General features: G+C 45.7%; 1 protein-coding gene across 7 annotated transcripts in view; it reads right to left on the bottom strand.

Annotated features, from left to right (window-relative positions):
- Positions 1 to 14,119, bottom strand: part of NTRK3 (neurotrophic receptor tyrosine kinase 3) — a 382,156-nt gene that overhangs the window by 48,283 nt on the left and 319,754 nt on the right. For all 7 annotated transcript variants that reach the window (XM_032262482.1, XM_032262472.1, XM_032262475.1 and 4 more), the window contains 2 exons: positions 9,403 to 9,575; positions 5,311 to 5,554 (listed from right to left, as the gene is read on the bottom strand). In XM_032262482.1, the coding sequence (XP_032118373.1) occupies positions 5,311 to 5,554; positions 9,403 to 9,575 (417 nt within the window). The remainder of the gene's footprint in view (positions 1 to 5,310; positions 5,555 to 9,402; positions 9,576 to 14,119) is intronic.

Raw genomic sequence — 14,119 nt, 5'->3', positions numbered from 1 at the left:
AATGTTGTTATCATGAAAGTGTGTCTGTTAGCACAAGAGCAGGTTTATTATAAAAGCAAGTTTGGCCCAGGCTTGGTCTCTTGCCATGTGATGTCTTCTGCCATGCTATGACGGAACAAGAAGGCCTCACTGCCTAGCCTCCAGAACCAGAAGAAATAAGTTTCTTTCTTTGATAAATTACCCATTTTGTGGTATTCTGTTATAGCAACACAGAACAGACTAAGACAATAATTACTATTTATTATTTATCATCCTAAGAGCTTTATAAACTTAGTCCTTACAGAAAATGCATGTGTAGAGGCTATTGGCTCCATTTGATAATTGAAGGCACCGAAAGGGCAAGTAATTTGACAAAGGTCATATAGTCAGGAATGACAGGGGCAGAGATTCAAACCTAGGCAGTGTGGGTCCAAGAGCTCACAGCTTTTCATCTTCTATAGGGTCACCAAACATTCAAATCAAACATTTTTCCAGCAAGACTGGCTTGTTCTAAATGATTTCTACTTCCTAAGGATTACTGTTACTATCTTTCTAGGAGTTTCTGGGAACCCTGACCCAGAATCTCCAGCTTAGAATCCAGCGCCTTACTGCCTTATGGCCCGCACCTATGTGTCCACCTGGATTTCGGCATACTTCCGCCATCATGTTCTAGACACTGAGTTCCATCTTCTACCAGAATCCAAAGTCGATCATCCCTAACTCAGACCATCACTCATCTGCCTCCTCTGAACGTTCCCCCAGGATAATGCACTGCTTGATTAGACAATACTTGTCCGACCGCCTGCTGCTGCATTCCACGTCATCTCCAAAGGCCAGCATCTGGTTATCTAAGTTTCTCTTGGTCTAGAATGACCCACTTCCTAACTCTAAATTCCCTTTCTGACTTCATTCATCCTTTTATTAGGTGTCCAACAAGTGCCAGGTACTGTCACACAGGACAGCACACAGGCACACAGGACACAGGGCGAACAGAAAGGAACACTCCTGGACTTCTAGATTAGTAGGATCCCATCCCCTCTAATTTCATTCCTCCTTGATCTCACTGTATTGACTCCTCTCCCCAAATCAAATCTGAAAACATCAGTATTCTGAGAACCCAATCTTCTCCCCTTCAGGACACTCAAAACTTTAATTCTAGATTTGACTATCAATCTTTAAGTGTTCTCTGACATTCTTAGAAAGGTATAATGGTACCCAAAGCCCACCCTTGTCAAAGCCAGTGTAAAGGTAACCTTGGAAGCATTGAGTGATAGAAGGAAAAGGTGTTTGTCATTGTGAAGGTCTTAAGAAGAGAGAACACGTCACTCTGGTGCTCTGGTGTGGAGATGTTTGTTTTCTCTCTCTGAATGTGTAACAGGAGATTAGGCAGTTCACCTTTGTAAATCGTTTGCGCACCACTTATGAACGAGCCAGATGGTGCCTCTTCATTTTAATAAATTAAAAATGGAAAAGAAAGACTATGAGGAGGAGTTTGTCTCCATCTCTCCGCCTGCCCTCATATGCACATTCTAGAATCTGCCCTGGGCAGGCAAGCACATGTACACATACACACACACACACACATGCCTGGATTATCTGCACTTAGTGATACTGGGCATAAGAAGCTGAAAAACTCTTAGGCCCAACTGATTTCAGTAATCACTGATAGCAGAGAGGTACAAACCTGTCCAGGGGTATCAGCTCTCAGAGAGAATCCTTCACAGTGTTCTCACTATCTGACAAATCAGAGCATTCCCTGAAGGCCTCAGCAGATGTATACTGAACAAAACGTCTTACATGAATCACCCGAATGTGGACTTAGCTCTAGGATTCATGACCCTATAAACACTTATGAGATGAAGAGGCAAGTACTGATGACCCAGTATTTCCATACATGTTGAAACCTTCAGAAAGACATTTTCCTGAGGTGGTCAATACAAAGATCCTACTCCTTTGGAGCCGCTGCATGATCCAGTTTATCTTCCAGTGGTCAGGGAGTCTCTCTCTTTGTCCCAAGAATTGCACAGAGAAATAAAATTATCCGCAGAGCTGTCTTGGCTTGGATGTGAGGGGACTCATAAGATAAAAATAAATAAGAGCTAATCCAGTAAGTGTTGTATTACAGGCTCTTTGTACAAATTAACTTTCTTAACATCAATACAACTCTGTCGAGTGAGTATTTTTGTTCTGACTTTAACAACAGAAAAATTGAACAGAGGTTAGGGGAAATGCATCCAGGTTGTGTGGTCGCTAATGGTGGTTGTGCATTAGCATGTGAACATAGGTAAGATTAGCCCTAAATCCAAGAATTCCCTTGTCATTCCCATGTCTTCCAATATGGACAATAGGACTTTGGGGTTCATTTTAACGTGACTTCAGGCACATCTACTCCTGTTTTTTATTTTGCAGAAAAGTAGGGAAGGAGGAGTGGTGTATACACTAGGACACTGTGAGTAAGCGAACAAGAAGATATGCTACGAGCTGGTCTTTAAACATCTCATCAGTGGAATATACAACTTTCCAATGATGTGCAGTGTTTTTCCTGTAAGAGTAATCCTTTTTTGTTCAAACTTCCTTGGGACCAAAAATACACATTTCAAGCTAGCTGGCCTTGGCTAACATCTCCCTTAGAACTCGTGAAGAAGGAATTGAGGTTACGAGTACTGTGTACATTTTCCCACCTCATTCTCCCTTTCTTAAATTCTAATCTGCCCTGGTACCCACAGAATTAGACAGAGTATTTCTTGTAGCTTTTTCAGGCATAAAGAGCAACAGTTCACAGTTGTTAAAGCAAGGGCAAAGAAATATCCATTGGGAATGTGATCTTTTTATTTTTTTGTTTTTCCTCTCTTAAACCAGATTCAGGGAATATTAAGTACACATCTAGAAGCAAATTTGAAGGGTCAGTTAGCACATTCCGGTCAGAAGTGGTTTCCTAAGACTCTAGTGAGGTCGGTAGTTATCAGCTTGGCATAATCAAACATCTGCCTTTCACAAGGAACAACAATGAGCCATCCCTTGTTTTCATCAACACCAACACAGATCTAAGCACAGACAGACAGACCAGCAAACCCATTAAACAAAGTGGAAAGGCAATTAAACAGCGCCAGCTCCAGCCAGACTCTAGGAAATCTATGACCCATGGCCCCTCGTTGGTAACCACACCAATGCCTCTCTTGGAAAAGAGCAAAAAATATGGTCTAAACACTAAAGAAAGACTCCTCTTTGAGAGTTCCCGGCAGGTGTGCCCTGGCCATCAGTCTGTGACTACGGACACATCATGTCCCCTTTTCCATCCCTGGGGATGCTGGACAGAATAGGTAGCTAGAGAAGCTGCCCAGCTTGCTGCGGACACACTATGCTTTGTCTCACATTCTCTCATGAGGGTACATCATCTGCCATTCTTTGGTTGTACCACAAACAAGTCATTTTCTAACCACAAAGATCGTTTCTCAAACATTCAATTTTTCTCTCAACTATTGCTAAAATAAAGTGTATTGTGTAATCTGTCTTAATGTCTGAGTGATCTCATTTAGGCAAAGCCATAAGGAACATCCAGATAGAACTGATCTGCACACACCTCAAATTCCCAGGCTCTGGTCCACCATGCCTAGGCCAACACGACAATCCTATGTGACTCACAGTGTGGTCCCTCATTTCTTCAAAGAAAATGAGACGAATGGCTGCCATGATCCTGGCTGAAGACTGAATGTGTACCCAAATTCATATGTTGAAACCTAAGCCTCAAGGTAATGGTGTTAGGAGGTGAGGCCTTTGGGAAATTATTAGGTCAGGAGGGCAACGTATTTTTACAGAAGAGATGCCAGAGAGATCCCTTAACCGTTCTGCCAAGTAAAGACACAGCAAGAAGACGGCCATCTATGAATGAGAAAGCAGATCTTTACCAGACAATGAATTTGTGGGCACCTTGATCTTGAAATTCCCACCCTCCAGAATCATGAGAAATAAACTTCTGTTTTTTTGTAACCTGTCCTGTTTGTGGCATTTGTTACAACAGCCGAAAAGGAATAAGACATCCCTTGACCTCCAAAACATTGTCCCACACTCTCCTTGTACCACCTATCCAAACTCCTCTTCCCTTTGATGTCCCAGAAATAGATCTTCTGTAATTTTTTTTTTTTTTTTGAGACAGAGTCTCGCTCTGTCGTCCAGAATGGAGTGCAGTGTTGTGATCTCGGCTCACTGCCATCTCTGCCTCCCAGGTTCAAGCAATTCTTCTGCCTCAGCCTCCCGAGTAGCTGGGACTACAGGCACACGCCACCATGCCCAGCTAATTTTTGTATTTTTCAGTAGAGATAGGGTTTCACCATGTTGGCCAGGCTGGTCTCAATCTCCTGACCTCATGATCCATCCACCTCAGCCTCCCAAAGTGCTGGGATTATAGGCGTGAGCCACCATGACTAGTCTTGGATCTTGCATATTTTTTAGGAATCCACCCTCAATCAGTTTGCAGAAGCTATCTGTGTCTCAGGCTGCACTCACATTTTCCCTTTCTGAGGTAAGTGACACTCATGGCCATCCATCCCTTACCTGGAAATAAAACACTATCAGAACCAGTCAATGATCCACGGCAAAAATACTCCCAAAGACTTAGGTGAAAAAATGATTTGGGGCGCAAAATAAGACTCTTGTTCATGTAAAGCAGATGGCTGCATGAGGGTAGAACTGAGCAGGATGCCTCTTCTCACCATCAAGAAGCTTTTCTAAGATTTAACCTGTCCTCTCTCCGAAGTTGGCAACAGACAACATGCTTCCTTTCCTCCTCTGTTCTAACCCGTTTGGATAATACTCAACAATATATTAGGCATTTTTGTTACTTTAGGTTTCCCCTCCCCACCAAGATCTACCTATTGGAAACAACGTAATTCTTCCATCATCACAAGATAATTTCAGAGAATAAAATGTGTCATGGGTGAGGCTAGATCTGGGACTGAGTAGGGAGATATGAAACATAGTACCAAGTTAGGCATGTCTGTGTGTGTGTTTGGGCACATACATATACATGTATGAGTATGTTTACATGAAGAATGAGTATCGATGCACATAAGAACACAATGCATATGTCTTTGCAATGTACAGATTACAGTTCAGTTACATGTCCAAGAAGGAAGGAGAAGCGGGCAATTGAGAAAATAAGGAACAGGTATGTCAAGATGCAAGAGAAGACAAAAGATAACTGTTGGGTGCATGTCTGGGCATGGGTGTGAATATTTGTGTGCCAGAGTGACAGGGTTAATGGACAATGAAAAAGACATGTAAGCAAGGCGCTAGCTCTGTGGTTGAGTCCTGCAGCCGGGAAAGTCACCTTACCCTGTAATAATCCGTGCTGTAGACATCTCTGGACATGCCGAAGTCCCCGATCTTCACTAGCAGATTTGCTCCAACCAGGCAGTTCCTGGTGGCCAGGTCTCGGTGCACAAAGTGCTGGGAGGCCAGGTACACCATGCCCGAGGCGATCTGACTGGCGATGTGGAGCATTTGGGAGAGCCCCAGCTCACCCTTGGCCTGGCGTGGCTGCCCGTCCACAAGGATCATTGCATCTGGCCCATGGGCCCTGCAGGAGCATGGCGAGAAGAGACGGAGCAGAGAGAAATCAGGAGATCAAGGGGAAAGACCTTCCTGATTCCCTGTCCTCTGGAATGCCCCACAGAAATAAATAAAATTTTCCTTTCCAGCCTGCCTGTTTTTATCTACCCCAAATTAGATTACATATGTGTAATGGGTGAAACTCCACAACCAGATTCTGACTAAGATGACAGCAGACATACTCAAATGAAAGAGGGAATAAACCTACCCTTTTTTTTTTTTTTTTTTTGAGACAGAGTTTCGCTCTTGTTACCCAGGCTGGAGTGCAGTGGGGCGATCTCGGCTCACTGCAACCTCCGCCTCCTGGGTTCAGGCAATTCTCCTGCCTCAGCCTCCTGAATAGCTGGGATTACAGGCATGCACCACCATGCCCAGCTAATTTTTTGTATTTTTAGTAGAGATGGAGTTTCACCATGTTGACCAGGATGGTCTCGATCTCTTGACCTCGTGATCCACCCGCCTCGGCCTCCCAAAGTGCTGGGATTACAGGCTTGAGCCACCGCGCCTGGCCAAACCTACCCTTTTTAATGCTTGACTGCTCCCCAGGATCTTCACAAGTGCTAGATGTCTATTATAGAATAATTAGTAAAACAACAAATAACTCTGCCATGGCCCTTACTATGTGCCAAGCACTGCTCTGGTTGTTTTAAATATTGTAATTCACTTCATTTTCCCACCCCAATTTTGAAATAAAGAAATGAAGGCACAAAATGATCAGATCGCTCAGCCAATGTTCCGGAGGTCCAGAATGACTGTACGGAATATCAGGAAGTAGGATCTGAAACCAGGTATGTGACTCTGAAAGGAGACCTGCTAACAGGAGCATCGGGAGGGCTCATTCTAAGATTATCTGGCTCCACCCCCTAGGATTCCGATTGCCTAGGTGAGCTTGCTCGCTTGTGCTGGTGCTCGCAGTGCACACTCAATGGCACTGGGACACACCTAACCACTCCACCACACTGCTTAGCACTGGGTAACTTATGGCCAATGGCGGTGCACTGTGACCTTGAGGCACAGGGCTGGGGAACCCCCAGAACCCACTCCATCCCAAATCAAAGCCCAGCTTTGCTCTCCTAACACCTTGCCCAGTCATATCAGCCACTTTTAGTGTTCACTCTTTTCTCTAGAAAGCCCAATGAGCCGTAACCACGCCCAGGGCCCTTATTTTTGGAGTTGTGGACTAAAGAGCCCTGGTGTACGGCAAGGCCTCTGTCTGCTTTACTGCCTCTCCCATTTCCCCTGAAAAGCACCATTAAGTATGACGGCATTCCGTTTTCTATCTCCGCTGGACTCTGCCTATCTCACTCCTCAGAAGGAGGAAGGCTGCATCAGCTTGCAAGGAAGGGGGATCAGCAGAGAAGCCCTCCCTCTGTCTACCTAGAGAGTGCACTCCAGCCTGCCCCTCAGCAACACCAGTGTGGAGACGCGAAAGCAGGTAGAGTCAGCCTGCAGGTCATGGAGGCTGTGTTTATAAGAGCAGCCAACAGGACACCTCCCAAAAAGCATTGGTACGGCCTGTTGCTAAGAGCTTCTGGCCTCAGAGCATTCTTTAGAAGCTCACCCTCGACTGATAGAGCCTAGGAAGACAGATTAATGGAACCTACTGGGAATCTGATCAGAAGTGGAGGCTAAAGCTCAGATTCTGCTGCAAAATTGCCCCAGGAAGACTGTCTAGCCTTGATTTAGATAGGCTTATCCATGCTGTCTTGAAGAAGGGACCCCATAGAGACACAGAAGTCTTCAGAGTGTCAGCCAGTTCTTGCAGAACCTGACTCACATGCGTGCATTCCTCATGCTGTCTGCCCTGGAGAAGGGGAGGCACTGGCGCTGCCCCTCACCTTATGCACTTCCTTCTTTTTCTTCAGAACTCCTTTTTCTTTTCATCTTACTTTCTGCTTCTCCCCCTCCTGACCTTTACTCTGGGCGCTCACTCTTTATTTCCCTTCTACCATCTTCTTTCTCTTCCCTTTTATCATGCATGACAGCAGCGCAGAGGCACTAGGTGCTCTCTTTAGCCCTGCTGGTGGCTCTTGGGGCCAGAGGTACTGCTGAATGTAAGGACAGGGTGTGGTGAAAAGTAGGGCATGTCCCTTGGACCCCAGAGGAACAAAAGGACAGGGTGAGGGCTATCCTGAATATACAGAAAAGGTGTCACCTGCATTAGAAGCTACCATGGTTCACAATTCTCATAAAACAGTAATAGTAATAACTTTAACAGAAGCTACCATTGGCTGATCACTGAACTACTTGCAAAACCTGTCTAGGCATTATACATATGTAGTCATTTAATGCTCATAGCAACAACCCTGTGAAGCAGTTATTAATAGTCGTGTTCTCTAGGAGAGAAAATTAAGATTTAATAAGCTGCTCCAATTTGCAACTAAGATGTGACAAATCCAAGATATGAACCCAAATCTGTCTTATGCTAAAGACAAAGTTCTCCAGGGAAAGGGATCCATTTAATTGTGAATCCAGGATTAAGAAGCTTAGAACATCCCACAGATGTTTTCATTTCCTTCAGGGCCATCTTGGTAGAAACCTCACTCATAAGCAGAGCTCCAGAGACTCTTCCATTGCATTACCTGGTACTAACTCATTTCTTTGCCCCTCAAAACCACAATACCCTATTGAATTCCCACCTCAAAGAGATATTTAGCAGGTTTTGGCGAGTGGGCTAGAGCCTTCTATAACTCAGATTTGAACTTTGGAAATCTGATTCTCAGCCACAGAGCTCAATGAGATTCAAACTGTGGCGGTGGCAGAGACCACACCCTAAGTATGGAGGTCCTGTGTGGTTAACCTGCTTCCTGAGACCTTGGGTTCCACAGACCTTCACACAGCTGTCCCTTCCATATATGGGCACTGTTTGGAAGTGGCATCTGTGGAAGGTAGAGGAGTCCTAACTCTGCACTAGTGATGATATGCTGCCTCCTCTGGGGAAGGGAGATCCACCACTGAAACTTCATCCAGAACCCCTGGCTCGAGTTCCAGTCTCTTACCAGCGACATTAAGAGCCCTCGAAGTCCAGATAATCTTGTTCTAGGCTTGGAGAAATGCTTCTTACAATACATCCTTTCTTTTTAGAATAGTCCTATCCTATAGAACCTTCTATTGATGGAAATGTTTATATTGCGCTTCCTTGCACGGTAAAAACCAGCCACATGTGACTAACGAGTACTTGAAATCTGGTTAGTGCAACCAAGGAACCAGTGAAACTGAATCTTTAAATTGTATCGAACTTTAATTAATGTAACCCTAAATGTAAAAGGCCACATGTGGCCACTGTACCAACAGCACAGTTCTAGAATTAGCCTGAAGAAAATCGGCCCCCTTTTCGTTTCAACCATCTCTGGCACCCAGTGAAATGTAACCTTGGATCTTCTTACTCATCATCAAAAATTCTTGGTTTCCAGGAGGGGTGTAAGATGCTAGCCTCACTTTGCAAGTGAGAAACTTAGGGCACAAAGGAAGAAAGCTATTTGCAATATCAGGCAAGGGTGGCCCTAGAATCTTGGAGTTGTAAGCACGGCTGTGAGCCTTCCAGGTTCCTCCTGGACGCATTCCAGACGTTCTTCTTCTCAGTCCATTTTGGGATGAGGAAGAAGAGTATAGGTTATTTATAATAGCATCCTCCACGTGTTTTCCCTACAAACCAGGGACAAAGGCCTGAACCTGGCTGCTGAGATGATGTGTAAGAATGAGTGTGTTCATCTAATTTCTCATCCTGAGACATAAGTATTTAGAGGGGTAGTATCATTTCTGGCTCCAGGGAGAACCCCAAGGGTCAGATGCAGGGGGACAGCCATCCTTGCTTACCTGAGGAACTTATTCAGATCTCCATGCTTCATGTACTCAAAGACCATGATGAGAGGGTCCCCATCGCCACACACCCCATAGAACTTGACAATGTGCTCATGCTGCAGGTTGGTGAGCAGCTCGGCCTCCCTCTGGAAATCCTTCCGGGCAGCCAGGGTGGGATCCTTCAGCGCCTAGGAACAATGCAGGACAAAGAGTTTTAGCAACCTCAGGGCAGGGGGCTGGCCCCACACACCACTGGGTTCCCAATAAATATGATTTTAAATGGAACGTAAAGACAACGAAGCCCAATCCAAACTATAAGGCCCGAATCCTTCCTCCTCCAGCATTCTGATCCCTGCAGAAATAGACACCTACTTTCTGACATCCACATCCCATGCCCTCACCAGTGATTTCAGGCTGCTCATCACAGAGCCCTGGGCTTCCCCAGGTGAGTATGCATGGCAGCTGGAGGGGCCGTGAGGAGGAAAGCCTGGCAAAAGCCCCTGCTCCAAAGGTTTTCTTGGAGGAAACTGTCCCACAGCTAGAATAAACAGTGTGAAAACCACTGCCCTGACTGCTTTAGCTTTGTGAATTAGCACATGCTCGTAGCCTACTGGAAACCGGGCAGACAACACAATAAAGTCTCCTTGTCTTTTGGAGTGCTTGTTTTTAGATCGTGAAGGAGTCTACATTTGCAAAGGAGGTTGAGTGCTGTGACTTCTGGAAAGCACCTGTGTTCTCCTAATAGGGTTTTGGAGGAAGCAATAGGGTGGGAAGAGTGGAGGAGCAGCTATGGGAATGGCAATCAGTGGACAGAAACCTCAGACACACCCAGGACCAGGCCGAGTCCTGCAAAGTCCTAGTGTAAGATGGAAAGGAGCATGTGAGAACCACCAGAATGCCACCATATGCACTTCCTCTAAGGCCCAGGAAGATGAATATACCCAGGTAGAGCATAAGTTGTGCATGTGGATTTCCCAGCACCTGAAGGGGACTACAAGATCAAAAATGAAGCCTTTGAGCACATCTGAAGGACCTTGGATAGGGCACTGCCATGGGCACAGCAATGTCGGCCAGATGGACAATGGTCTGTGAAGGGGAGGGGCGCTTTCTGCATGAGGAGCAGCTTATGCAGGTGGGCTCCCCCATTTCTCCAGCCTCTCCACCCTCCCTATGAAGCCAGAAGGCAAATGAGGCTGAACATTCAGGTGCTTCAACTGACACACTTTAGCCACCTCAATAGACACAACACAAGGCAATGGGGAAGTGAGTGCGACATTGGCTCACCATTTTCAGGTGAGTGACAGTCTAGACAGACTGGAGACTGGGTTGCATTCTCTCTGCTGCGCATCTGGCATTTCCAGGCTGACTGACCTCTCCTGTAGGTCACGTGAGTGCCAATACGTCTCCCTCACCAGAGATCTTTCTCCTGTCCCTGCAGCCCCATCAGCTGAAACCTACAGGGCTTCCTTGGTTCTAGCACTGCAGTAGTGTGAATATGCCAAAAGAGGTGTATTACGGGATCCATCAAACCTCTCAGCCTTTAGCACACATCAGAAATGACGGACTTTGAGCATGAAAGGGCCTTACACAACATCTGCTCCTACTCGTTTCTGGAGCTGGAGAACAGTTGGAGAAACTGAGGCTGAGTCTGCCCAGGAATTTGCTCACATGCACACTAATTAAATGACAGACACTTAGAACTTGACTGGACCTGAGGGTGCTGCTGGTGGGCCTCACAGTGCCCCAGAGTTCAGCAGCAATACATGTGGGGTCATCAGGTGGAGGTGTGGCCTTTCAGCAGAGATCAAGTCCCACTTCAACCAGCACCACCTTCTATTTTTTTAAAAACACATTTGGAGGCTTGATAAAAAATATCGCTTGATTAAATGAATCTATGACTGACAAAAATGTTGAAAGTTATCTAGTGTTTTCAGATGAGATAATAACTGAGGTTCGGTGTGGAGAAGGAACTTGCCAAAGATCACATAACACGTAATAGCTTGGGTCTAGGGCCCAGGACACGTCCCTGCCCAGCACACCTGCCTGAATTAATTTACGGGATAAATTAGTCACCAGGCAGGTCCCCAAGAGACTGGTGAGCAGAGGAATAAAAGGATATGATCGTATAGAGGAGAGGGTCAGGAAAGGCGCGGGGCATGGGCTGCCAGCAGAGTGGCTGGGCCCAGAGAAGGTGCCAGGCTTGCAGGATAGGCCAAGGACACTTGATCGGCCCATTGCTGATTTTTACCAGACCTGATTCTACGTGTTCTCCACTTCAACTCTCACTGCTGGCTCTGGAAAGCTACCTAACAATAAACAACTAGGATGTACTGTCCAACTTCAGCCAGCACAGAGACATGTGAGAAGTCAGAGAGTCATGGTGAGAGACAGTTTCTCCTGGGGACCCAGCTCCCAGCAGCAGCCCTGAGCTGCATTGGCTGGGTCATGGGTATTGGATGACAGAGAGTGATTTATTTATCTTCATGAAGAAGAAGAAGGGGAAAAAAGGAACATGGCATGGGTGGGATGGGAGAATATAAAGATTTATGTGAACGCTGGATTTATGAGAGGGAAGAGTAGATCAAATTTGAGGCCAGCCAAATGGCCTCTCTCCATCTCTTTAAATCATTCTCTCCCACGGTCTGGACGTCAATGACGGCCATGGGATATTTCTGTTCTCAGGTCTCGAGCAGTACCAGCCAGTGTCCCCCAGGCTGGCACCCTGCACTGTGAGGCAGAGATGGGGTCCTCATTTGGGAGATGGGCACAAAGCAACCACCATCACCTTTACTCTTCCACAGCCCTTTTCTGTGCTTTCAAAGTGGGCTTTCCAGCTCTTGAGTCAAACCTGAAGTTCTCGCCTAATTGGCCAAGGGTGGGGTGTGGCAACTAGGTAGGAGCTGCCAGTGGCCCCGTCCCCTGGGATTGATGCAATTAGAACAGAGGTGACAGGAGGAGAATAATGACGAGGAATGTAGGGGCTGGTGACTCTCTGGCCCCTCTCAGTGGGGTCCACATGTAACATCTTCATGGCTGGGAAACCTCAAAATGGGCCACCAGTCAGTGACATGGGAAAGAACCCATTTACCATGGCTGCCAACTGTGAGTGCAGAGACATGCATTGTGCCAAGAGGTCTCCGAAGCCAGGGAGGCTCCCGGCTCAGGCCTTTGTACAGTATCCTTAGTACAAAAAGGACAGCTAGGATTCGCCCTCCTTCTCTTCCTCTCCTCCTTCCAAAGTTTGGGAACATTTCCCTTTCTTATCTTTCCCCCTGCATGCACCAGCTGTCATGTCCACCTCTGCCTTGGGGAAAGGGTTTTAGTGAGGCTGTTTTTTGAGTCGAAGGAAAATAGTCTAGATGACAAGAACGCAAACATCTCGACAGCCCCCAGTTCTTCCTGGGTCACCTGGCATCCTCACGTCATCCACCCTCTGCTGCCCGCCATTTTGCTTTCTTTTTTTTTTTTTTCCCCTTCTTTAGGGGGAGATATTTCAAGGGATGTTCAGTTTCAGATTTCATTAATATCCTGAAACTCATGACATATATACAATATACACACATTCCTAAATGTTCAAAGTCCTAAGTGGTCACACACATGCACACGCATGCAAACACACATATGTACACTCACACGCACATCAATCAACCCCCTTTAATTCACACACACATCAATCAACCCCCCCACACACACAACACAAACTCACATACACTTCAATCAACCCCCCTAAAATCATCTTTCTTTTAGTGACTCAAAATCCACTGCCACCTCCTCTGGGTGAGATTCTCAAACAGTTTCACCAGGAAAGAAGATGGGTAGTTGTCACATAGAGGGGTACCCCTCCCTCATCTGTCTTCCTGGCTTAAAACTGGCCATGGGCTTCCCAGTGTTCCTAGGATAAAATCCAAACTCCTTAACACAGTCATGGACTCTATCAGGTCTGGTCTCCCGGTCTCTGTCTGCCTCTTCTCCCCCATCATTTATGACACCTCAGTCTCACTGGCCTTCCCATGCTCTCCAAGGTTTTCTCTGCCTCAGAGCCTTTGCTGCTCCTTTGGCCAGAAAACTCTCCACTGAGCTGTGTCTACACTGCAGGCCAGATTAGCTGGCACTGCCTATGGCCTCTGCAGATCATGAGATCCTCAACAATACCTGCTAGTTGGATACCCAGGGAGATACCTCTGTCCCATAGAGAGGCCTACCAAGAGACATTGGTGACTGTTCCCAAACTCATTCATGACAGCTCAACCTGCTAACGTAATTACTTAAAGTAATGAAATGTTCTAGAAACCAATGAAATATGAGTGTGGATTGAGGAGTTTTTATGGAAGCTATAATGAATGCTTTTAAAAAACCTGCTAAAGGTCAGTAGTTAAAAATACTGTTAAGAGTGGAAGGAAAAGTATCCAAACATTGGGAAATAGTAAAAATCTGAGATTCTGCACTCAGATGGTTTCGCAAATGTCTTAAGCTCCTGCTTCGATGTAAAATGATTGAAATTGGAAATTTTGACTACTGAAAACAAAACCCAAAACACTCTTCAAACCAAAAGGAACCCAATAGCTGAAGTTCAGATATACTGGAAGAAGTATAATGCTAAATCCAAATTACTAAAATTATCAAAAACCAAAACATAAATTTCCTGAAGATAAATCAATTTTATCAGAGAGTGGCTCAAAATGATTTTAAAATAAATGCTCAAAAAGAGCAAAGAAATACATTTTTTAAAGAA

This window comes from Sapajus apella, unplaced genomic scaffold (assembly GCF_009761245.1).
Source record: "Sapajus apella isolate SASKATOON/1434 unplaced genomic scaffold, GSC_monkey_1.0 scaffold129, whole genome shotgun sequence".
Taxonomy (NCBI): domain Eukaryota; kingdom Metazoa; phylum Chordata; class Mammalia; order Primates; family Cebidae; genus Sapajus; species Sapajus apella.
Note: the sequence above shows the minus strand (reverse complement) of the source record. Positions and strands in the feature narration are given on the sequence as shown.